The following is a 26,814-nucleotide window of genomic DNA, read 5'->3' as shown; positions in this document are numbered from 1 at the left end:
AACAATGAATAAGAGTTCCAATTTCTCCACATCCCCTCCAGCATTTGTAGTTTCCTGTTTGTTTAATGGCAGCCATTCTAACCGGTGTTAGATGGTATCTCATTGTGGTCTTAATTTGCATCTCTCTAATAGCTAGTGAAGCTGAACATTTTTTCATGTGTTTCTTGGCCATTTGTATTTCCTCTTCAGAGAACTGTCTTTTCATATCTTTTGCCCATTTTATAATTGGGCTGTCTGTACTATTGTCATTGAGTTGTAGGATTTCTTTGTATATGCAAGATATCAGTCTTTTGTCAGATACATGGTTTCCAAAAATTTTTTCCCATTGAGTTGGCTGCCTCTTTACCTTTTTGAGAAATTCCTTTGAGGTGCAGAAACTTCTAAGCTTGAGGAGTTCCCATTTATCTATTTTCTCTTTTGTTGCTTGTGCTTTGGGTGTAAAGTCTAGGAAGTGGCCTCCTAATACAAGGTCTTGAAGATGTTTTCCTACATTATCTTCTAGGAGTTTTATGGTACTTTCTTTTATATTGAGATCTTTGGTCCATTTTGAGTTAATTTTTGTGTAGGGGGTGAGGTAGGGGTCCTCTTTCATTCTTTTGGATATGGATATCCAACTCTCCCAGCCCCATTTGTTGAAAAGACCATTATGGCTCAGTTCGGTGACTTTGGGGGCCTTATCAAAGATCAGTCGGCCATAGATCTGAGGGTCTATCTCTGAATTCTCAATTCGATTCCATTGATCTATATGTCTATCTTTGTGCCAGTACCATGCTGTTTTGGCAACTGTGGCTTTATAATAAGCTTCAAAGTCAGGGAGTGTAAGTCCTCCCACTTCGTTTTTCTTTTTTAGAGTGTCTTTAGCAATTCGAGGCATCTTCCCTTTCCAAATAAATTTGATAACTAGCTTTTCCAAGTCTGCAAAGTAGGTTGTTGGAATTTTGATTGGGATTGCATTGAATCTGTAGATGAGTTTGGGTAGAATTGACATCTTAATGACATTTAGCCTTCCTATCCATGAACATGGAATATTTTTCCATCTTTAAGGTCCCCTTCTATTTCTTTTAGTAGAGTTATGTAGTTTTCTTTGTATAGGTCTTTTACATCTTTGGTTAAGTTGATTCCTAGGTACTTGATTTTTTTAGTTGCTATTGAAAATGGTATCTTTTTCTTGAGTGTCTCTTCAGTTTGTTCATTTCTAGCATATAGAAACATTACTGACTTATGTGCATTAATCTTGTATCCCGCTACTTTGCTAAATTTGTTTATTAGCTCTAGTAGGTGTATCGTTGATTTCTCAGGGTTTTCTAGATGTAAGATCATATCATCTGCAAACAATGACAGTTTTACTTCTTCTTTTCCAATTTGGATGCCTTTTATTTCTTTGTCTTGCCGGATTGCCCTGGCTAGCACTTCCAGCACAATGTTGAATAACAGTGGTGACAGCGGGCATCCTTGTCTTGTTCCTGATTTTAGAGGGAAGGCTTTCAGTCTCTCACCATTGAGTACTATGCTGGCTGTGGGTTTTTCATATATGCTCTTTATCATGTTGAGGAAGTTTCCTTCAATTCCTACCTTTTGAAGTGTTTTTATCAAAAAGGGATGTTGGATTTTGTCAAATGCTTTTTCAGCATCTATTGAGATGATCAATTGATTTTTCCCTTTTGAGTTTTTAATGTGTTGTAATACATTGATTGTTTTTCTTATGTTGAACCATCCTTGCATGCCTGGAATGAACCCCACTTGGTCATGGTGTATGATTTTTTTAATGTGTCTTTGGATTCGATTTGCAAGTATTTTGTTGAGGATTTTTGCATCTATATTCATTAGGGAGATTGGCCGGTAGTTTTCCTTTTTTGTAGCATCTTTGCCTGGTTTTGGTATTAGATTGATGTTAGCTTCATAAAATGAGTTAGGTAGTGTTCCATTTTTTTCAATGTTTTGAAAGAGTTTAAGTAAGATTGGTGTCAGTTCTTTCTGGAAAGTTTGGTAGAATTCCCCTGTGAAGCCATCTGGCCCTGGGCATTTATTTGTGGGAAGATTTTTGATGACTGATTGGATCTCTTTGCTTGTGATGGGTTGGTTGAGGTCTTCTATTTCTTCTCTGGTCAGTCTAGGTTGTTCATATGTTTCCAGAAAATTGTCCATTTCTTCTACATTATCCAGTTTGTTGCCATACAGTTGTTCATAATATCCTCTTATAATTTTTTTAATTTCTTCAGGATCTGCAGTTATGTCACCTTTTTCATTCATTATTTTGTTTATATGGGTCTTCTCTCTTTTTGATTTTGTCAGTCTAGCTAGGGGCTTGTCAATCTTGTTGATCTTCTCAAAGAACCAACTTTTGGTGATATTTATCCTTTCTATTGTTTTTTTTGTTCTCTATGTCATTTATTTCTGCTTTAATCCTTGTTATTTCTTTTCTTGTACTTGGTTTAGGATTGGTTTGCTGTTCATTTTCTAGCTTCTTCAGTTGATCCATTAGTTCTTTGATTTTGGCTCTTTCTTCCTTTTTAATATATGCGTTTAGTGCTATAAATTTCCCCCTTAGCACTGCTTTTGCTGCATCCCATAGGTTTTGGTATGTTGTGTTCTCATTTTCATTCGTCTCTATATATTTAGCAATTTCTCTTGCTATTTCTTCTTTAACCCACTGATTGTTTAGGAGTGTGTTGTTTAACCTCCAGGTATTTGTGAATTTTCTAAGTCTCTGATGGTTATTGACTTCTAATTGTATTCCATTGTGGTCAGAGAATGTGCTTTGAATAATTTCAATCTTTTTAAATTTATTGAGGCTTGTTTTATGTCCCAGCATATGATCTATTCTGGAGAAAGTTCCGTGAGCACTAGAAAAGTATGTGTATCCTGGTGATTTGGGATGTAATGTCCTGTAGATGTCTGTTAAATCTAATTCATTTATCAGATTGTTTAGGTTTTCAATTTCCTTATTGGTCTTCTGTCTGGTTGATCTATCTATAGGAGAGAGTGATGTGTTGAAGTCTCCCACAATTATTGTGGAAACATCAATTGCTTCCTTTAGTTTTGCCAATGTTTCTCTCATGTATTTTGTGGCACCTTGATTGGGTGCATAGACATTTACGATTGTTATTTCTTCTTGCTGAATTGCCCCTTTTATTAGTATGTAGTGGCCTTCTTTGTCTCTCAAAACATCCCTGCATTTGAAGTCTATTTTATCTGAGATTAATATTGCTACACCTGCTTTCTTTTGGCTGTAGCTTGCATGAAATATTTTTTTCCATCCTTTCACTTTCAGTTTCTTTGTGTCCCTGTGTCTAAGATGAGTCTCTTGTATGCAACATATTGATGGTTCATTTTTTTTGATCCATTCTGCGAATCTATATCTTTTAATTGGGGAGTTTAATCCATTTACATTCAACGTTAAAACCGTGAAGGCATTTCTTGAATCGGCCATCTTATCCTTTGGATTATGTTTGCCATATTTTTCCCTCTCTCTATTAATATCCTTTATTGTACCCATACCGAATCTCTTTAGTACTGAACCTTTCTCCAAGTCTCTCTGTCCTGTCTTTGTTTCTCTGTCTGTAGGGCTCCCTTTAGTATCTCCAGTAGGGCAGGTCTCTTGTTAGCAAATTCTCTCAGCATTTCTTTGTCTGTGAAAAATTTAAGCTCTCCCTCAAATTTGAAGGAGAGCTTTGCTGGGTAAAGTATTCTTGGCTGGAAATTCCTCTCACTCAGAATTTTAAATATATCGTGCCACTGCCTTCTCGCCTCCATGGTGGCTGCTGAGTAGTCACTACTTAGTCTTATGCTGTTTCCTTTGTATGTGGTGAATTGCTTTTCTCTTGCTGCTTTCAGAACTTGCTCCTTCTCTTCTATGTTTGACAGTGTGATCAGTATATGTCTCGGAGTGGGTTTTTTTGGATTTATTCTATTTGGAGTTCGCTGAGCATTTATGATTTGTGTATTTATGTTGTTTAGAAGATTTGGGAAGTTTTCCCCAACAATTTCTTTGAATACTCTTCCTAGACCTTTACCCTTTTCTTCCCCTTCTGGGACACCAATGAGTCTTATATTTGGACGTTTCATATTATCTATCATATCCCTGAGGTCCATTTCGAGTTTTTCAATTTTTTTCCCCATTCTTTCTTTTATGCTTTCATTTTCCATTCTGTCATCTTCCAGGTCACTGATTCGTTGTTCAACTTCCTCTAGTCTTGTACTATGAGTGTCCAGAATCTTTTTAATTTGGTCAACAGTTTCTTTAATTTCCATAAGATCATCCATTTTTTTATTTAGTCTTGCAATGTCTTCTTTATGCTCTTCTAGGGTCTTCTTGATTTCCTTCATATCCCGTACTAGGGTCTCATTGTTCATCTTTAGTTCTTTGAGTAGCTGCTCTAGGTGTGTCTCTTCTGGTCTTTTGATTTGGGTGCTTGGGCTTGGGTTATCCATATCGTCTGGTTTTTTCATATGCTTTATAATTTTCTGTTGTTTTTGGCCTCGTGGCATTTGCTGACCTTGATAGGGTTCCTTTAGGGTTTGTAGACCAGTTGAAGTCCTTATCTCTAATTTATCAGATCTACAGCTTCGTGGAGTACACTTTCTCTAACTAACCAGCAGGTGGTGTCCACGAGCCACCTGTTCTCCACAAGCCAGATCTCCCCTGCTTAGCCTTTTTGGTGAGTGGGGGAGTGAGTCTTGTGGGGCCCAATTGGTGTCCCAAGCTTGCGTGTGTAGTTGGTGTTGCCTGCCCTGTATGTGGGGCGTGTTTCTGGGCAGTCGGGGAGGGGGGGTGGCCCTAACAATCAAATCTCCCTGATGATCCTAGAGTTTTAAAGCTACTGCAATAGTCTAATCCTTCAGTTCAGTCCTGCCACAGTTTGTCTCTGCCACTGACCCACAAGACTTTGGTATTGGCGTATGGCTCCTGAGACTTGCAAGTGGGCCCCTCTTCCAGGCCGTGCACCCCGGGTCCTCTGTTGAGGGATGACTGTGCTATGTCACAGGTGAGTGCCGTCCCCCCAGGGCAGTTCTGGGCTGCTGGGCTGTGTTGGGAGGCTCCCAGTCTGCTCAAATGATGGCTGAATGGGGCTCTGTTAATTCACACTGCTCCCCCTTCCCAGCTCTGGGACATTCAGCTGAGGTTGCAGGGAAGGCTAATGTCCACGCCCAGTTTTGTGGTGTGTGCCTGTTATTTGAAGCACTTCCGTCACACTGGGTTGTCTGGGGCAGCTCTGGGCTATGGGGCTGGCGATGGGCAGGAGTGTTTCCTGTCCACCAGGATGGTGGCTGTGAGCGGACACCCCCCTTTTCTTGGGAAGTTGTGTTGTTTAGTGAATTTTCTTAGCCACTGGATTATTGCCTTTTGTCTCAGAGCTCTCTTAGTTCTGCTCTTGACTTGACGTGCCCAAATTTCAATTCTTTGAAGCTTTCTGTATTGAGCTTCTTAGAGTAATTGTTTTAGAAAAAGCAAAAAGGATTTAAAAAAAAAAAAAAAAAAAAAACAAAACGGCCCTCCTCAGAGATCTAATGGGTTATTGAAATGCTAATAGACAAAGCAACCAGGGCCATTAAGGAAAGGTGCACAGGGCAGAGAGATCAGCCTTGCTTCGGGATTTGCATATGCGCCTCAAGGCCTGATCTCCGCCCTTCCCCTTTCTGTGTTCACCAGAACTCCAAAAATCCTCTGCTTTTATTTTGGAGTTTTTCGTGTTGTTTTTTTTCTATGCCTGTCTCCTCTCTGCTGGGCTGGCTGCTCTCAGAGTCTCTGGTGTCTGGCCTCAGTCTATCTATGGTTGGAGTTTGAATCAGTAGAATGAGTTTCCGATAAGAGCAGCCACTGCAATTCTCCCTTCTCCTTCCTGGAGCTGACAGCCCCTCCTCCCCCGGGACTGAGCCTGGCAGGGAGGGGCGCGGGTCCCCTGGCCGCAAAAACTTACAGATTTCGCTGATCTCAGCAGTTCCACGTTTTCATGAGTGTTGTATGAAGTATGCCCAAAGACAGATTGCTCTGTGGTGTCCAGTCCACGCAGTTCCTGGCTTTTTACCTACTTTCCTGGAGGAGTAACTAAAACATACAGCTCACCAGTCTGCCATCTTGCCCCGCCCCCTGCTTGACCCAAATCCATATCTTTAGCCTTGACTCTTCTCCGAACCCAAGACTCATGTATCCGTCTCCTTTAACATTCCCTTAGATGTCAGATAGGAATCCCAAACTTAGTGTGTCCAAAATGGATTTTTTTATTCCCCCAAACCCAGTCTTTCCCCACATCTGGTTGCTCATGCATATCCAGTTGTTCCCTTTTATTGTTTACCTGCATCCAATAATCTACTGAGTCCTGTCAGTTTTTATATCAAAAATATATATCAAATCCATCCATTTTCACTATCTTCATTGATTTCACTGACTTCCAAGCCACAAGCATCCATTTACCTGGATTACTGCAATGGCCTTTAATAGGTTTCCTTGATCTGCTTTAATGACACTACAATCCATTGTTTAACTTGTTTATTATGAAGATTTTCAAACATACACAAGAGGGCAGAAAGAGTAGCATGAACTCCCATGCATCAGTCATCTGCTTCAATTGTTATCAACCCACACCAGTCTTGTTTCATCAATAACCTCATCTATTTCCCCACCTTTTCCATTATTTTGACATAAATCCTAGACATCAAATCATTTAACCACTAAATACTACAATATGTATCTCTAAAAGATAAGAGACTCTTTTTTAAAAATGTAACCACACTACCATCAATATATGTAAAAAATTTCTTAACTGCATCAAATTTCTTAACTGCATCAAATTTCTTAACTGCATCAAATATCCAACAAGTGTTTATATTTCTGAGTCTCATTGATGTAGTAATTTTTTATAGTTAGTTTGAATCAAGATCCTAATAATGTCCACATATTACAATTGGTGGGTGTGTCCTTTGAGTCTCTTTTAATCTATAGGGTTCTCCCTCCATTGATCTATTGTTTGCTTTTTTCTCCCTTGCAATTTGTTTGTTGAAGAAACTAGATTGCTTGTCTTGTAGAGTTACAGTCTGGATTTTGCTGATTACATCCTTCTGACTTAAATAACATGTTCTTTCATGTTAAAAACTGCTAAGACCACTTCATAGGTGGTATTATATTCTTCCATCAGAAGACACGTCTTCCATCAGAAGACACGTCTCTCTTCCATCAGAAGACACATCTCTCTTTTTGTGATGTTAGCAGTCACTGTGCTCAATACCTAAATTTATTTATTCATTAGGGATTGCAAAATAATGGTACTCTAATTTTATCATTTCTTCATCATTTACTAGCAGGAATACTTCTATAAAGGTGAAATTGTCTTTAACCTACTTTTAGGTTATGAAGTGATAAAATTTGTGTAAGAACAAATTTATCTGTTTAAAATATAATTTGAATTATGTCCTTTCCCTGCTTTAAATCCTCCTGTGGCTTCCCTGTGTACACGGAATGAAATCTATGTGCTTTAATATGGTCTACACACCTTGCTGGCCACGGCTCTTCCACCATCATTTTCATCATGTTCCATCACACTGCCCATCTTCCAATTTATTGAAAAGGCCAAGCCCTTGATATTAGACTTTGGTCCCTGTGCCTAAATCATCCTTCTCCACTCTGTCTAGTTGGCTCCTTCTTGAACTTCATAATGAAATGCTTTCTCCTCATTGAAGCCTTCTCTAGCTACTTCATTTCAGGAGCCTGCTCTTCATCATAGCTCCTGTTTGTTTCTTGAAAGCACCTATCACAAACATTAAGTATCTTCTTTGTTTATTAATCATTTTCCACCAAGTGTGGAAGGTAGGGCAGCTCTGTGAAGGTAGGGATCTTTTCTGTCCCATTCACTACTGAAACCAGGGCCCAGGACAATATGTCTGGAACACAATGGGTTCTTTTCTTTTTTTTTGAATGAACATCACTTAAACTTGGTGACCCTACATATACTCACCTATATAAGTGGGTTGCAGGAATGAGCTAAGTACGTGTAGGATTCCTTCCAGGTTTTCAATTTCTGTTTTCTGAGGACACAGAGACCAGGGACGAAGATGATCCAGTGTGATATTTCCTGAACTTCTTCAAATGTAGCACCTGGAGAAAATGATGTCTGTGATGGGGCAGACCGGAGGCTCCCAATCTAGGACTGGGCCTGGCCCAGGACCTGAGGGAAAAGCTGGCCTGGTGATTCACAGGAGATGGGACAGAGAGAGCATTTCTGGAGTCATGGGGGTGGGGGAATAGGGTAGTGTTATAAATTTAGGACAGCAACTTCTTTTGCCTGTATACTTTTGAGGATTCCCTGACTTTTTGACCCTCAAGGACTTAAAAGATTGGGACTCCCTGCATCTCCACAGGGTTCTGAAATCTCCCTTTCCCCTCAAAAGCCATTTTCTACTGAGGGAAATCCCACCAATTTAAGAATTATTTCAAAGCATCCTCATTTCATAATATAAATACTTTTGGCAAGTATGTAAAGAGTATGACTTTTCTCACCTTTGTGTGAATTAGTTTAACAGACTTTCTTCTTAAAATCTAAGGCACCTGCTTATAATTGTGCCTAAGAGTGTCTCCCAGAGAACCTCTTTATTGCTCAGATGTGGCCTCTCTCTCTAAGCCACTCAGCAGGTGAACTCACTGCCCTCCCCCCTACTGGGACGTGACTCCCAGGGGTGTAAATCTCCCTGGCAATGCAGGACATGACTCCTGGAGATGAGACTGGACCCGGCATTGTGGGATTGAGAAAATCTTCTTGACCAAAAGGGGGAAGTGAAATGAAACAAAATAAAGTTTCAGTGGCTGAGAGATCTCAAGTGGAGTTGAGAGTTCATTCTGGAGGGCATTCTTACATGCTATATAGTTATCACTTTTTATGTTTTTGTGTATTGGAATAGCTAGAAGGAAATACCTGAAACTGTTGACCTGCAACCCAGTGGCCTTGATTCTTGAAGACAATTGTATAGCTATGTAGCTTACATGGTGTGATGGTGTCATTGTGAAAACCTTGTGGCTCACACTCCCTTTATCCAGGGTATGGATGGATGAGTTGAAAAATAGGGTGGGATGGGGGTGGTGGTGGTGGAATGATTTGGGCGTTCTTTTTTACTTTTATGTTTTACTCTTATTTTCATTCTTTCTGAACTAAGGAAAATGTTCAAAAATTGATTGTGGTGATGAATGCACAACTGTATGATGGAACTGTGAACAGTTGATTATACACCATGGATGATTGTATGGTATGTGAATATATCTCAATAAAACTAATTTAAAAAAATCTAAGGCATCAGAGTTTCATTTTGCTTAAGCAAGTCAAGGGAGAAGGAGCTCATTTTGGACTTTGGGTCCTTGAGCGGGCTGGAGGGGGACCGGCCTGACTCAGCACAGCAGACTGCTGTAGGAGGCATAGGTGGCTTGGATGCTCCAGGGGTAGAAAAGAAGGGCTAAGTTCAGCCAGTCCCAAAGTCTCAATCAATTTCATTAATCCTGGAGGTTCAAGGCTTTTTCCCAAGATGACTTCAATTAACCTGATGTTCATTACCAGTAGAGGGTTACAGCCAAGACCCAGAATAGAATCCCTACCAAGTAGAGATTCACTGATGACAGCAGATATACATAGAAAGGCCAGGCTGGTTCTGATGCAGAAAGGCAATGCTGGTGTGCCTACAGCGTGGAAATGGTGCAAGACTCATCCACTCATGCAAACAACAGCTTCTGCTTACTCAGAAACTCTTCCCAGGACTGCTGCTGCCTCCTCTTCTCCCAGAGACCAGATGAAAAGAGATTAGCCTCTAAGGAAGACAGGGCCCAGAAATGAAAGGAATCCAGGCACCAGGCTATTTATTGCCCAGTCAGTTTTTCTCTTTATCCCAGACCTGTTCCCTGATATGACTTGATAAATTCCTCTGCCACCTCCTGCCCACATCTCTCAATAGGAGCTTAATCCCTGCCAAGTCAGGGATCTGAAGTGATCATGATGAGGTAGCCACAACATAAAAGGAGTTATAGCCATACATAGTTACAAAGTCGGGAAACTATGGAGAGCTCTAATCTTTAGGCCTCTTATATTGGAAATTTATATGGGCCTTAATTCTCTTCCAGTGTGGTGAGATGACATGTGGAGGTGCTCCTTGCATTTCTGATGTTCTCAGGATATTGGCCCAGTCGCATTCTTGTCTACAGGAATATTTTAGTTTCTTTGATAGCAGAGAGATTTCCAGACCTGAATCCTGACCAGGTGAAAAAAAAAAAGATTATAAGACATTTAAATTATAGCAAACACTCTTCATTTCTGGAATCTTAGATTGGGAGAAAACTAATTTGGACTCCTCCCTCAATGCAAAAAGCCCTATTCTTTACATACCAGTAACTTTTGGTGTGTCCAACCACCCCTTAGTCTATGCTTGAACAATATTAAGGGTGAGGATCATGACTACTATATTTCTTTTGCATTGACAGACAATTCTATGGTCTTCCTTTTTTTTTGAATCACAATCTGATGATTTATAAATTATGTCTTGGAATTAGTGCTGTTAGTTATTATCTATCTCTGAAGTCTTCTCTTTCCTAGTCTATAAATTCTCCAGCTCTCCCAACTGTCCCTGGTCTCCAAGGAAGGAGTATTAGAATCCACCTCCCCTCCAAGCCTACTCCAAAGCTAATCTCATGTGTTTGTCCTTGGCCTCTGCCTTTCCTTTCTTTTCTGGAACTTTGCTCCATTCCCCTTCTTTCTCTGTATCACCAGGGTTTTCCTGAGTCCCAGCCTCCAAATACGCCCATTCTGCCCTCCACTCAACATTGCTCACCTACTCCAAGAGAACTGCTCATCTGATTTCCTGTCACCATCAAATTTACAGAAAGAGTAGTGCATGATCACTGCCCCCAGTTCCTCATCATTTCTTTTGTTAATCTGCCCTCCATGTCTACAGCCTTATAGAAATTGATCTTTGAAAGACTTTAATGTCTTTGAAGTGATCTTTTATCAGTGTTCAGGTGCCTCTCCCCTTCTGTAGCATATAATATTGATGCCACCCCTTCTGCCTTGATATCATCTCCATTAGACTCCTGGACACAGTGTTCTCCTTAGTTATCTTCCTACTTCTCTAACTGGCCTTCCCACTAGTTCTCTTTTATTCTTTTATCTTCCCTTACCACCATCACCACCCACTCATTAAAAAAAGAGCTTCCTTAAGATAACGTGCTTAGACCACTTCTCTTTTCTTCAGTCCTCTCTATTTTAGCAACCTTATCTGATTTCACAGTTTTCTTATTCTAACAGGGATAACCCCAAACCTCCATCTACATCTTTTTCTTCAACCCCAACCCTGACTTATCTCTATAGCTCCATTTTTTTTTTTTTTTTTTTTTTTTTGAAATGAATAATTTATATTTTGGGTCAGATTCATTTTAATCAGTTTCAAAGCACCCTTGACAGCGAACTGTTCAAAGGAATACATAGACATCATAACTTCATCCACAGTTTTTAAAGAGTAAAATTAATTCTTCCTCTTTAATACATTAATATAGTTTAATATTAAAAATATTCTTCTCTTATTTAAACACGATTTTCCAAATTACATCAGCTTATTCATTCAGTGTACTCCGAAGGTTTAAATTAAACTCATTCATTCAAGATTCTAATATGTATCACACACGATAAGCAAAATTTGCATTTTGCGTCTGATAAAAACCTAAAACACATACATCTGAAAATTAAATAATTTGGCTCTAAAATATTTTTTCTGATGGACTATAATTTTTTTAACTGAAAGTGTAAAGTAATGGTTTTCTATACAAAAGAAGGCAATCAACATAGATGATTTTCTGGATAACAGAATCTTCTTAGCCTTATATATTCTACTAAATCTCAATTCTCTTGTCCCTAATTCACTTCATCTTACTCAATCCTACTCACTAACCACTCCAAACCTATATTCATGCAGCTGAACTGGGATGGAGAAAGCCATGATGAGCCAGTGGCTTACCTTAAATTCATGAACCCAAACCTCAGAAGGATTTATAGCTCCATTTCAAGCTTCCTGCTGAACATTTCTACTTGAATATCCAGATGCCATGACAAACTCAAATTTAGTATCCTCCTAGACCTATTTCTTCTCTGTAATCCCTGTTTTTGTTGAGAACACTGCCGTAATCCCAATCAACCAGGCTTTAGATTTTTAAATCATTTTAAATCATTTTTAAATTTCCCTCTTTCCACCACAGTTTCTGTCTACTTGTTTTCTGTAGAATTACTTATATCTGCCCCCTTCTGTCCATGGACAGAAGCAATTGTGTAGAATCTTTTAACCTCTTGCTGGACTGTTGTGATAGTCCAATTGGCATGTTTATTTCCCATTTTCAATTTACCACATCTGCTGCTGCCAGCTTGAAGAATAATAATTAGAGTGAAAAAGAACAATTGAAGTAAAAAAGAACACTGGGTACCTTTGTCTGTTTGTTTCCTTCCCCTATTTTTCTACTCATCCATCCATAAACTAGACAAAGTGGAGTGTGGTCCTTATGGCTTTCCCAATCCCATTGTCACCCCTCATAAGCTACATTTTTATACAACTGTCTTCGAGGTTCATGGGTTCTGGGTTGTAGTTTGATAGTTTCAGGTATCCACCACCAGCTACCCCAATTCTTTGGAACCTAAAAAGGGTTGTCTAAAGTGTGCGTAAGAGTGCCCACCAGAGTGACCTCTCGGCTCCTTTTGGAATCTCTCTGCCACTGAAGCTTATTTCATTTCCTTTCACATCCCCCTTTTGGTCAAGAAGATGTTCTCCGTCCCACGATGCCAGGTCTACATTCCTCCCCGGGAGTCATATTCCACGTTGCCAAGGAGATTCACTCCCCTGGGTGTCTGATCCCACGTAGGGGGGAGGGCAGTGATTTCACCTTTCAAGTTGGCTTAGCCAGAGAGAGAGGGCCACATCTGAGCAACATGTTGCCTCTTCTAAATCTTCTCCTCCAACCCTGTTCAGCAAAAGTCATTTTTTCCCTCTTCTTATCTGTAATAGATCTTCATTAGAACTGCTCTTATGGTATCATTTTCTATCTAGAGTTGTCATTTTTGTTCATGTTTTACAAGACTATAAACATCTTATCAGCAGGGCCAGTGCCTGAGACATCATTATATTTTTATAGTCTTTTCTGCCATCTCCAGCTCCTAGCACACAATTCTCAATGGGTATTTAATGAATAAATAAATTAAAAAGTGTGGTTTTCCAACCCCTCCCCATGCAGAAGAGCTTCTCCCAATGTAATCTAGTCTGGCAGTGCCTCAGAACTTGGGACCCAACCCTCCAGAAAGAGCAGCAAACTTGTCTTCATCCCTGCATTGCTTACATCAGGCAATGAATGAATTCAACAGGAAGGGATGGGTGAAAACATATATACAACTGTTCAAGCTATTTGCATCTGTTAAGGAGCAAAATAAACAGTCCATTTGATTTTAAAAATAATACCTTCAAAAGTAACAACACAATGGCTTTTTCCTAGAAGGCTTCAGGAAATGCCAAGGTCTGTCATTGGGTCTGCAGACATTTTGTTCCCATTGTGTAGAAAGAGACTCTTAAACAATCCCGCAGACCTGCTTTTTTAAAGGATCAGAACATTTCAGTGCTTGTCAAGTTCAGTTGGTCTTTAAACTTTATGAAGAAAATAAAAATCCCAGCCTTCCCCTCCCCATCCCCAAAGATTCCGGATGTTTTTACCTCAGAGAAACTCTAGGCTGGAGGGGAGCTCTGATTCCAGGCATTGACTGGATAAAGCAGCCCTTTGAATCTTTCTTGATTCACACCCCAAACTCCAGAAATATAAATCCAGCTCTGCTCAGAGGGGCAGTAAGATTTTTAAGGAAGGTGTAGGTGTTGGGAGGATGGAAAAGATGAGCCTATCTTACCTCTTTCAAGCAATGGGGCATGAAAGAAAATGTACTCTGCCCCAGCGGAGAGGAGTTTGGACAGTGAGTTTATACCTTCAGTATTGACTTTAGACTGATCAGGGAAAATGAGCACCCCGCACTCTTGTAAAATCTTAATGTACCGTGAGAAGTGCACAGTGCTGCTTGAATGTGCAGTGTTCAGGTTTGGTGTGACCTTATTAAATCATGGAAAGTGGCTCCTATGAGTGAAGTTCAAAAAAAAATTTTCCTGCACGATTACTCAAGTGGCTTTTCCTGTTTCTTCTTTTCCTTCTGGATTTGGGTCCTGTAATTACTATTGCAGTGAGCTGGAAGGATGCCTGCTTGCACAGCACCGTCTTCCCTGCTTGCTCGGCCTCTCCCTTCCTTTTTTTTTTTTTTTCTTTTCTCTTTCTGGCCCCGCCTCCTCCGCGCACCCTGTAGCCTGCAGCTAGACAGCTGTGTTCAATCAGAAACCACTTACAACTCCAGACGATTCAAAGGGGAAACTTCTGCGTGGAGTGCAGCTTTGCTGCGTCTCTCTCTAGCTTTCCTTCCCCGGGAACCTGAGACGCCGATTTCCCTCTCCTTGCCGCGGTGATTTCTTCTGCAGCTCACCGAAGCCTCTAGGGTGCCGGATCCTGCTAGGAAGCGCCCTCCAGCCCCGTAATGGGGGAAGGCGAGGCACCGTAGGACTGGCTAGGAGCGCTGAGGGTGGCATTGCTTCGCGACCTGGCTGTCGGAGCGCGCAGAAGGTTCCCGGCGTCTGCTCTGCGGCTGCAGCAGCTGAGTGCGCGCCACGCCACCGAGCCTCTTGCAGCAATGGCTCGTCCGTGAAACGCGAGCTCGTCCTGGCTCCTTTTAGGAGTGCCTGCATCCTTCATTTGGGCTTTACAACTGTCCTGGGTGAAAATGGCAGTCTAGATTAAAATGTGCGAGAAGGGACCACGCAGTGGCTATCGAGCCTGTTAAGCCCAACTCCGCAGCTCCGAGACCTGGAGTAGGAAGAGCCCGGCTCTGAAAAGTGCAGTCATGAATTCTGGAGTTGCCATGAAATATGGAAACGACTCGGCGGAGCTGAGCGAGGTAAGAAACAGCTGAGGTGGGGAGCTCAGGGTTCTCGGGCATTTGTTTTTCCACATACCCCCTCTAGCCTGCACCCCCACCCCCTTCATACCCCCACCCCCCGTCGCGCTCCCAGTCTAGAGCCAGCGGAGTTAAAGATTAATAGATTTTTCTGGATCTTGTTTTAACTTGCAGTACTACTCAGGAAATGACCTGAACTGGCTTGACATTTTAGTCTGAAATGAATGGTTTGAAAAAGAAATAAGCTCTCGCTACGCCGCCGAGGCGTTTTACTCTCTGTGGTCAGGATCCCACCCCTTCCCCCAATTTAAATGCAACATTCCTTTTCCAAGTAGGTAAAATACACTGGGATCCCGGCTGAGCTTAAACTGATGGTAACTAATTTGATGGGGGCGGGAGGAGCGGATTGGATTATTAAATCTACCACTTTGGTCCCACCGTGTGATGCGTTTGGTTCATGCAAGGTGGTCTCTCCCTCTGCCGAGCTGAATGACCCCCGCTGGGGAGGCGGGTAGCAAAGAATCACATCAAAGCCGCTCAGAACTTTATTTCCTGCCCGGGACCCGATTCCCGAGTCTTTGAGGCTAGTGCATTTGCAATTCCTGGGCTCTTACTGTAACACATCAACTTGAGAGCAGAAGACCAGCTTTGAAATTAAAGCGACATCAAACAGTATGCAAACAAGTGAGTAGTAAGATACTTAAAGCCACCATTTCTTTCTTTTTTTAATGACTTTAGGGCATATCCCCTAATGTTTTGAATACCTGCAAAGTGGTAATGGGAAACCTCCAGAATTGGATGCTCAAGAGATGAGGAAGTCTCTCCTTCTGGTGTCTAAAGCAGGAGGCTTGATGGCTATGGTTTTCCCTCTTAGCACCGTCTCTGAGCCATTTCTGGGGTCAAAAGTAGAATAAATAGTCTGTGCTTCTTGAGTATGGTTGAAATGAGAAAAGGAGTCTAGTGTGAAAACAGTCAGAAGGCAGATAATGGTGATGTCAGATTACTGATGGTGTAGGGAAAATGAAAGGATGGAGACCTCCTTGGGGGGGAAGGGGTGGAATGTGAAAGGCGGGGGGAGAGTGGGCCCCAGAAAGTCTGTGGCTGGAATCCAACAGTGAGTGCAGTTGGCCCCTGCCCAGCGCCCAAAGTGTCAAGTCTGCTGTGTTGTTCCTACTCTGTTTTGGAATAGCATTGTGCGGTGTTTGGTGGAATGAGGTAGAGGCATTTCCTAATCCTTGTGGTCCCTTCTATGATGGGAAGACTCAGGAGATGCTAATAAGAGTGAGAGTTTAATTTAAAAATGGGAGATGGGGGAGGAGATACAGGACCCAAGGATTATTGCCAACTTTATATGCCAGGAGCAGTCTCAAATCTAAAATAAAATCCAGGATCCTGGCTCCCTAACTAAACACTATTGAAAAAGAAGCCTTTGACTTCTCTTCTAGTGTCACTTAAAAACCAAAAACTAAAGGGTTTTTACAGAGGGTCTTTGCGTGGCCTGTCATGTTGTTTTCTCTCATTGTTGCAGCTTTACCTTAATCTTCAGTCACCTGAAGCGTGCCGTTCAGTTCCCTTTGTTTTAAAATGAATCACAGATTTAGCAGGGTGGCCAGAACACTGAATGGACAAAGAGGAGGTCTGGGTTGACTTTCATAGCACTGGCTCAGTCGGTAAGTGCATTAGAGGAGCCAAGAGTATCTGTGAAATTCAGGTGCTAGGTAAAACTCCATTTTTGGCTGAGTCCACTCCTAAATTACGCCCTAGAAAACTTGTGGCCAAGTTAGAGTTCCGGATGTTTTGTGGTCCCTGTATTAGTTGAAACAATAATATTTGAGCACTATATGAAATAATCTAAATTAAGATATGTGTAAAGAGAATTTGTAAGGCAAAGGAGGGAATTTACACCTTATGGACTCTAAATCTTAGTTCTGTTTATCATGGGCAATAGTGATAGCATTTATTGTTTCTGTAATATCGAAATATCAATGTCAGTTCATTTGCATTTCTCAAAATAGGTAAATTTGTGTAAAGGAAAGTTTCTTCTTTTCACTTAATATTTCCCTTGCTTTTTAAACACTGGTTTTGTTTTCATATCTTATAAAGTTGCCACCTTCTTTTAATGATTGACTCCTCCTCTTCACCTGGAAGCAGAAGTAATAAAAACCCTCCGTGGCCCCTTTAGTGCCATATGTCTTATTGCCCAGGAGCCTGAATTATGTCTGGAAGTCGGCATGGGGTCAGATTCAGCTTGATGTTCACTAGGCATTTGGGGGCCAGGAAGAGCTCTGAAAGGACCCAGCATTGTTCTGAGTGTCATAAACAAGGTGCCTCTCTCCTTGGTGTTGACTTGTGAGCTTACCTCTTCAGGGGCCCCCTAGCCATGGCAGTCATTGACTCTTTGACGAGACATCCTTGCAAGGTGCAGTGTCTTTAATCAATTTCTAGTTGTAATCAGCTGATCCCACTGGTGAAAGCAAGTTTTAGTTAACCATTGAGGTGTTGGCCTCTGCCCATAGTGGTCTGGGAATGCTTGGATGCCAGAACGGCAGAGGTGTTTGGGTGTGAAGGATGTAAAATTAGAAGACATAGAGCTGAGTGTTGGGTATAAAGAGTTTTGTATGTGTGAGAACTTTCAGATGAAAAACAGGAAATTCATGAATGTGTTCCTTTTGTGTCTCTAATTTGAACAATAGCCGTTTAAGATCCTGTGAGTTGGTTACAGAATATAGTAAAAATTGCCCCTACTTATGAACACATTTTTATTTTATCCTTGACCACAAATGGCTTATATCAAGTCTGAACACTTTAAAGCAAAGTATTCTTTAGCATTAGCAACAGAAATGCAAAAGGAAAATTTGAGGAGCATGAATTGGCTATTTGTTTTTCTTGGCTATTAGCTGTCCTGATCAGAAGAAATTTTTCTTTTTTTAATGTGAGGTTAAAGAAGGACTTCAGTATCAGCCAAGTCAAAAGTACTTAGAAAAGTCAATGTTTGACTTTCATCTTCCTTCCCCCTGATGAAGAAGCTGAGTAGCCACACTTCCAGCAGCATTAGGTTAAATTCCCATAGAAATTGTCAAGGAAAGGCTCTTACATCTCCTTCCTCATGCTCATAGGTTTTCAGTCAGCAGTTAGCTCTGATTGTCTCTGTGGAACTTGTGGGGCCAGTACCTTGTTTCATTATCATAGTCACATCTCTTGGCTCTTAGAAGAATTCAGATTTGGGAGGAAGATGTCTTAAGGTGTGGCAGTATCAGGGAAAGACTTGCATTTACTCTTCCTTGTGGAAGAGCTGTCTCCTGGATCTGTTTGTCTGATGGACAGCTACTCATATTTATGTAGGAAAATATTTTCTTTCCTGGCAAATCATTAAAAACCTCTGTGTATGAAAAGTGTTCTTTTCTTATTCAAAGAATCATTCTTTCCAAAGCATTCAACTTCTATTCTTTGACTTTTTAATATTATTTAAACAATGAACTGGTAAAACTCTCTAGTCACTATTTGCTTTGAAACCCTGGTTGTCCCTGGAACCACACTTCCCTTTCATTCTCTCTTATCTCTTTATTCAAAGCTTCTTTCATCAGATCTTTCTACTCCTAAATCTGGACTATAGAAGCAACTCTACAAATTTTCAGCATTTGCTTGTTGAGTAACTCCAGAAACCTCACCTCTTCATTGATACTCTAATTAGAAGTAGAATTGTGTGGAATAAAATTGCTCTCTAGATATATTATCTTGTGTGACTATCCCCATGTGGCCATTTCTCAAATGTTCTTCTTCAGTATCAAATTATAAAATAGAGTTGGAAGGGGCCTAATATTCCCACACCCCTTTGTTCTTCTTTATAGTTCTTTGTTTTAACATAGTCCACTTTATTATAATGACTTATTTGATGTCTGCCTTGGCCACAGACAGTAAGTACAGAAGATCAGTGTCAGTATATATTATGTTCACTGCTGTAACTCCTCGTCTATCCCCTTCTCTTTTGATAAATATAGAATTTAAAGAACTGATGTTAAATGCTTAGTTTGAGGATTTTGGGGGGGGGGGTTATCTTTGGATATATAACAAACTTCCCCCAAACTTAGGGGCGTAAAATAACAGCAGTCTTATTTGCTCATGATTTTGCAATTTGGACAAAGCTCAGTGGGGAAGACTTGTGTCTGTGACTGGGACTAGAGAATTCATTTCCAAGATGGCTTAATCAAATGGCTGGCAAGCTGGTACTGGCTGTGACCAGGAGATATCTCAATTCTCTTCCACATGGGCTAGCCCATGTGTGCTTGGGCTTCCTCTCAGCATGGCTGCTGGGTTCCAAGACAGAGAAAGTGGAAGCTGCCAGTTCTCTCAAAATGTAGGACTGAAAACTGGCACAAGCTCACTTCTGTGTGTTATGTTGGTCAAAACAATTCTATGCTCAGCTCAGATTCAAAGGGATGAGTGGTTTGTTAAGTGGTTTGTTAACAGCTCACATTTCCTAAGCGTTCAATTATAATTAATGCTTAATTATCAAGAAAACCTGTGAGATCTGTTCTGCTATTCCTCTGTTACAGGTGCAGAAATTGAGGGATACAGAAGTGAAATAATTGACCAAGGTTTCGCAAACTGTAAAGGGTGGAGCTGGATTCCAGTTCGGTGCTCCACCATTTGTACACTGTTTCCTTTTGTTAGTTTCTGTTACCGCTCTTAGCTTTTGATCACTTGTTTCTAGGAGGGAATATCCAATTTAATAAGTCCATTTAACTTGATTTGTATTGTAATCTTGGTGCAATACCCAGGTGTGTGTTTTTGATGAAAATGAGATCACTGTGATTAGAATAAAGGGATCTGATTACTCTGTCACCTCCAAGTGGCTAAGGAACTCTAGGCACCGGCTATCCAGGGTCCTAAAAGCGGAGTTAACCACGGAATAAGGTGACCCTCATCCAGTGGAGGGCTTTACTGTAAGAGGGATCAGGGCTCACCAACCATCCCTCTGCCTCACAGACTCGTCCCTAGCCCCTGCCACCCCTGGCACACAGAGGCATCTGAGAGATTGGTGCTACTGGGTCTGGGGTGCCAGAATGACAAGAGTAATAAGGCTTCGTCTGTCACAGTCACAAATAGGTCTCTCTCTCCCACCCCCCGCTGCCAGAAGGGCTGGAGGCTCCTGTTACAGTTAGCTACATCACTGAGGAACTGCAGAGTGCTGAGGCTGGTGAAGGAGGCCGGGAACCCAATGAAGTCGCGGCCTAGGCTGGTTGGCAACTGGGTGTGAGAAAGCCCTTCCTGAACGCGGCAGTGAGGCTGGGAGTCACACTCGGCGGGCAAGGAGAAGTACATAAGCCACAGAGATGGTTCCTGGGGCTACCAGGTGGTGGTCTAAATACCAAGAAAAAGGAGGAAATATAATACAAGAGGAGGAGGATGGTCAGAAGACCAGGGAGGTGATCAGGAACCATCAGACCTGAAGGTGGAGAGAGGAAGAGATGAGATGTGCGACAGCAACAAGAAAACCTTGATTCTGCAGAATTATTTTGTCCAATTTGGAAGCTTTTTTATTAATCCCAAGATGTTTTCATCTTAAGCACCAAAAGGGACAGTTACATAGATTTGAGGAACTGAAACTTTGAGTGATAGGGGCACCCATTTAGAGTAGGGAATGTGTGGTGATACTCAGGAAATAAATTCAAGCGTGTTTTTTTTTTCTAATTGCCTGAAGCTAGTTAACACAATGCAGGACATGTGGAAGGCTTTCTTTAAAGCAAGACTGCAATTGAAAAAAAAAACGTGCATTTATGGCAAACACAAGAAGTTGTTGATCCAAGAAATAAAATTTCAGAAAACCAAGATAATTTTTTTTAATCCCTGGATTTTGGGTGAGGGCTTTGTGTTGGCAAGGTTACAGTATCAGACAAACCAAAGAGGACTCAGAAAATTGATAGATATTAGTTAGGATGTGGACTATTTATATAAGCAAGGGAATGTCATGGCAGAGATAAATCATAAGCAATTGTTTTCTTAGAAACACCCCCAACCATACCTTCCCAGATTCCTAGCAGTGGAATCTTTTTCTCTTGAAACAAACAAGCAGAGAATATAGTGGTTCACACAGATAAACAGGAGTTTAATTTATAGAGTAAATATTTACTGGGACCACATTCTAGCAAATATCCTTTGTCTCTTGCTGAACAGAAACAGCCAAAATTAGTACATAGGGGGAAAAGGATACCTTTCTGAGGGTTTGCATTATCACAACGAGTGAAGGAGATTGTAAGGCACTTTGTATATGCAAATCTTTCAGGATATTCTTAAACTTAGCAAACAGGTTAAACCTTGAGAAAGTTTAGGAAAAAAAAAATCCAGAATTAGCAGCTATTTTTTCTACTTGGAGTTCAAAAAGCTGTAGGTGAGGGTTTGTTAACTTTGTAAATAAACAATAAAAGCCTACTGGGCTGGAAAAATTGTGTGGTGAAAGCTACTTGATTCATGGTTGGTGGGTTATTTTGAGGCAGATCCCATCATAAGGTTAGATCAGTGCTTGGAACACATGGCAGGGAACATATGGAGCAAGAGATAGAAATGTATCTTACACCAAAGGCTGTAGTGTTTGATTACTCGAGACCAGAAAGCTTCACAAAACCTCAGTGTGTGTGCACGCATGTCAGTTAACAACTCTGGCTAGATTTGTGAGTAATATTGAATCAGTAGTCAAAGGAAGAATGCCAACATGGAAAAAGATTGGCTTGCAATTAGAAAAGCAGAGGAGTCCTCTGGTTGGTTGAATGGAAAGAGTGGGAGTAATTGCTTGCCCCTGTTTTCTTCTGCATTTGTGTGAACTTGCCCATAGAATATACAGCACATTTTTGACTCCTTCTTGTCCTCTACCCTAACCCCTCACGGTCTCTCCAGGTCAGTTTTTCCCTCCCTCATCTGTGTTCAAAACACTTACTGTAATTATTCATGTATAAGTCTGTCTCCCTGGAGTGACCATGAGATCTTTGAAGGCAGGGACAGAGTAAACTGATCACGTAGCCATAGTTGGGCATCAACAAGCTTCAAAGTTGCTTGTTTGGACTAAATCCCAGTTGCCATTTTGGTGTGACAGATGTGTTGGATCGACTACTTTTCTGTTTTGGTTAAAGGACATGTCTAAGGGAATTTAGTTCAGTCATTATTACTGTAACTTACTAACTATTCCCCCATTTGTTTATTCAGTCAACAAATATTTTGTGACTTCTGTATGCCAGGTGCTATTCCTGGGTCTGGGGATACAGCCAACAGACAAAACTGACAAAGTTCCTTTTCCAGTGGCACCTCTATTCTAATGAGAGTCAGAAAAGACACAAAGACACCAGTAGTGATATGTGCTATAGAGAAAAAATGCAGAGGGAATGAAGGAGGGAGAGATGCTTTTATAATCAGGAAAGTGCTCTCTCAGGTAACCTGTGAATCGAGAGCCAAGGGCTTGCTTGCTGTGTTTAAGGAGTAGCAAGGAGGGGATATGGCTGGAGCAGTGAGCGAGGAGACTGTGGAAGGAAAAGAGGTCTGAGTGAAGAGTGCTGGCCGGATAACCAAGGACCCCAGAGGCCATGGAAAAGAATCAGGACTCCTGTGGAGAGTTTTGAATATATGTTTGAATTGATTTTAAAAAAATCCTTTCCATATATATATATATATTTATTGTGGGACAGTGGGGGCTGGGGAAGATGTGGGAAAAAGAAACTAGCAAATACTACTGCAGAGTGGCCGGTGTAGGAGGAGGAAAACCAAGGTCATGTCTTAAGAACCAGTTAAAGAAAGTATTTTCAGAAGAGGACGGATTCATCAGTAACCAAATGCTTACCCTATTGCTTCACTCATTCCTTTATAGCCTATGTACATTCCCAGACTTTCTAATTGTTTCCTTGTTTTCCATAATCAGAAATAATTGTTATATTCCATAAAAATCTATATTTGAGTTCATTTTCCCTTAAAAGGGATGGTTTAAAGAAGTGAATGGCATGAATACTGGCCAAGAATGATTTGAAAATTGCTTTTCCCTCAATTGATGGTTCTGTGTTGATGGATGCTGATGGTGTATAACGTAGGTTGGTTCTGAATTAGGAAAACCGGACTCTACTTTTCACTGTCAATTTGACCAATTTCCTTCAAATATTTAGAATCACTGACTTTATTTTTATGAACCTTAATGTCAGTTTATTGATTTATAACAAATATAGCTCCAAGGAGACTAGAATACTGACACTTTTTTCCTACTGAAAAGCTACCTGGCTTTCAGATAATGACCAGAAGTTTGCCTGGTAAGCACGAAATCAGAACGAGGGGATGTTTCTCTTGGATAGTACCATTAAACTTATCTTTAATTTGAGGTTTATCTTTTTCAAACCTTTTACTTGACTGATGAGGAAACCAAGGCCTGGATAAGGCTAGCTAAAGGGAGAAATTAAATGTAGAACCCGGATTTCTTTTTTTTTTTTTTTTAAACTCCCAGGGATATTTTTTTCCTCTTTTGCCTCAACTTGCTCTGTTTCTATATCACAAGATATTTGTTGAACATTAAAATGTATGTAACATGTGTTTTGTAATATTCAAGTAATTATTTTAGAAGGAGAAAGTCCACTTCTTCAGTAATTCTTGTCTGCGTTGACATTACCACTAATCATGCTATTAAAATAATTGGAAGAGTTTATTGTTAACTCTAAATATGATTTTTGGATGTATCACAGTTGTTTTTACCCAATGGGTTTTTACTGTCAGAGATTGTTGGGGACTAGCAGGTATAAAAATCCAAAAGAGCAGTTGCATACTATTTTGGGGCTGGCTTGCCGGCTACTGTGTGTTGATGGTGGATGACTTGATGAACGCTGTTGTTTTCCACATCTGGTTTCCTCTGCGTTTGGGGCTTTGCACAGCACTATCCCCTTGGCATTTCCAGACTGGGTGACAGTGGGTGTTAGATGAAGTCTGAGAGTGAACTGCTTATCCAAGGAAAACAGATGGGCTCCACCCAAGCTCAGGAAGCTCGTCCTTGGTGCCCAGGACAAGTAACTTTCTCAAGTGTTTTTGGGGCCACAGTATGTTTCACAGGTTGAAAACCAGCAGCTCTATTTATTGAAAGACAAGATGATCCCTAGCTGTGGGAGGCAGGCACAGAGTTATGAGTTATGTCCATGGCATTGGAAGAGTTACATTTTTCTACCATCATGCTGCGATTTCACAGTATTTAAGGAGGAGTTTTAAGAAGGGGCTTTAGCAAGAGGGGCCTGTGGAGAGTAGCCAGGAAGTCTAAAGCTGGCCTGTTAGATTAGATAACTGGTACTTTATTTCTTGGTGCTGCAAGTCTAATCCTGGTTAAACCAAAATCTAATTTATTTTCATGCCTGATTGGGAGAACTTATGATTAAGTGTTTCGATGCGAGTATGCGTTATATAGGAGCACTGTGGGAATGAGATAGTCCAGAGGCAGCTGTTCCTGGGCTGTTTATTAATGGGCATTTATAGTGAGTTGGGGGGAAAAGTAGGTAACTTGGACCTTAGGCCAGGGTGGGGGTGGGGATAGGGAATTTCACTTCCAATTTGGAAGGGGTAGATTTCAACTCAAATTTGGGATCCTCTTTTTTAATATCTTCTGAGGTAAACAGAGGGCAGAAAGCAGTATGCCTTTTAGTATGATTGATAGACTTCCAAAGACTTTCTCAGTTTGGGCTTCTGAGCTGCTTATGGAAATGCTGTCTGGACACACGTCATTAGTGCTGAAGAAAGTGTCCAATGTTGATAAAGCTGCCTTCAAACCTTTTAATTCCCTGAGTATCAAAGATGGGGCATCTTTCTTATTTGGCATGCACGTGCCCCCGCTGGCAGTGATGATGTACGGGCATCAGGATAGGATGCCTAATATCCAGGAAGGGTGACCGTTCCTTGGCCAGTCTCTTGACCAGCTTCCCCCATGGGTCAAGTCATGTGATTCATCACCATGGATTCTTTGTAAAACCATGTCATGGTAAAGTCATGGCACTGTCACATCCTAGCTAGGTGATCTCAGGAAGTTACTTCTGTGGGTTGCACATTCCCCGTTAAAAGTGGTGATCACGAGTATCTGCCCCAGACAAGTATTGAGAAGATCAGAGACATAACCCGTGTGGTGCTTATCACAGTGCCTGAAAATATGCAGTTAATTAGCTATGGCTACTGCTAGTATTATTATTTTAGTATTATTAAATTGCTTATTATTATTATTTTAGTTTTATTAAATTGCTTACTTGCTACAGTGAAGGTGCCAAGTAGAAGAGAAGCACTTGATAAATATAAGCATTAGTAGCAGTGGTTGTAAGTGAGCACTGAAATAATTAATAGAAGCTTTTAATTGTCAAATATCTCACAAATTTAATATCCAGTGAATCCTGAGGGTCTGATGGCCTGTTGATGTTTTTCTCTCTGGACCTTGATGCCAAAAGCTCATTACTTGGGAAAATGTTTATCCAAAGATTAGCACATATTAGAAAATACTGTTTTGTGGATCCACGGAGCCAGAATGTTAATGAGCGGACAGGTGGCAATGGTGAGTGCTTTCAAGTTTTTATTCATTTTGTTCTATGTCCCTAGCTAGAGTGTCTTTAGTCCCTTGAGTGCCCAGGAATGGACCTATGGCCTGCCATCCTGGTTGGTGGCATAACATGGGAGAGGGAAAGAGGGAAGGCCCATATCCAAAATAAGGAAGCTTTGCAGAGAAACAGACCGTGTTCATGTGTTCATCTGCAGTGGGTGAGAGGGAGACATTGGCGAATAGGTTTGAGAGGACTTTGGATGTGTCCCTCAATAATGAAGACCATCTCTGTTTCTATTTACAGCTTTTTTTCATTTGAGAGTTTGTTGTTATAAGCCTCTGGTACTTTACTGAGGATTTGACTAATGATCAGAGGGAGAAAGTGGTAGAATGTTCCCATGTTCCCTCCAGCATTTTGAAGTTGTTAACACAGTTTGGTCATTTGCTGAAAAGGATATTACTTTAGGGCAGTAGGAAGAAAACTGATAGGAATCTATAGATCCTAGCAGTAGGTTTTAACACTGTCACATTTTGGTTGTGGCGCTTTGGGCCCCTTGAACTTCCATCTCTGGCTTGTCTTCATGGACTTTCTCCTGCAGTGATGTTACCCATTCCCATGGCTTTAAACTACCATCTCTAAGCTGTTGCCTCACAAATATATAACTGCAACCCAGATCAATCTGAATATCCTGCATAAAAAGGAGAAGTACAGGTTTTGTGTAATACCAAAACTTCTTATAGTCAGTAGTCTCCTTGTCTTCTCACCTTCCCGCTCAAATAAAAACTCATGCTGGCCCTTGTTCTTGCTGTGGTCGTCCTTTCTGCATGGGAGGCCCTGGCTCACCTTCCAGCTCAACAACATGTCATCTTCTCTAAAGGAGGCCTTTCTCAGCTCGCAGTTAGTGCTAAGTATCCCATGAGAGGTGACAGTACTTACTCCTCTGACTTACCACTTTGTGCACTCTAATACAATTTATTTATGCCTCTCTCAGTCTTAGATGCTTACCCGGTGGGGTGGCCAGTGGCCAGAGAAATGCTTTCTCCTCAGAGAATATTCTTGCAGTGTGATTGACAAGACACATGATAGTTAAAAATGATGGAACTAAGTAAAAGGAAAATAGAACAAGAAGAGGTTGAAAAGGTTCACAAAGGGCAACAACTTTTACCCCAACCAGTGTTGTGAGACAGACCTCCACCCCTAGGTTCCCTCTTGCTGAAATTAGATCCTGGCTACACCTCTTCTCTGTTTCTGAAGGCAAACTGAGCCCGAGGAGCCACCCCTGTAAAACAGGCTGGAGAGTTTTTGTT

At 41.0% G+C, this 26,814-nt stretch overlaps 1 protein-coding gene across 3 annotated transcripts in view; it reads left to right on the top strand.

Annotated features, from left to right (window-relative positions):
• Nucleotides 1-26,814, top strand: part of MCC (MCC regulator of WNT signaling pathway) — a 621,876-nt gene that overhangs the window by 277,310 nt on the left and 317,752 nt on the right. The window contains exon 1 of one of the 3 annotated variants that reach the window (XM_037800701.1): nt 14,367-14,981. The exons of the other annotated variants lie outside the window; for them this stretch is intronic. Coding sequence (XP_037656629.1) covers nt 14,928-14,981 — 54 coding nt within the window. The 5' untranslated portion in view covers nt 14,367-14,927. Of the gene's footprint in view, nt 1-14,366; nt 14,982-26,814 lie in introns of those variants that run through there. 3 annotated transcript variants of the gene reach the window in all.

This window comes from Choloepus didactylus, chromosome 13 (assembly GCF_015220235.1).
Source record: "Choloepus didactylus isolate mChoDid1 chromosome 13, mChoDid1.pri, whole genome shotgun sequence".
Taxonomy (NCBI): Eukaryota; Metazoa; Chordata; class Mammalia; order Pilosa; family Megalonychidae; genus Choloepus; species Choloepus didactylus.
This window is presented reverse-complemented; position numbering and strand designations above follow the sequence as displayed.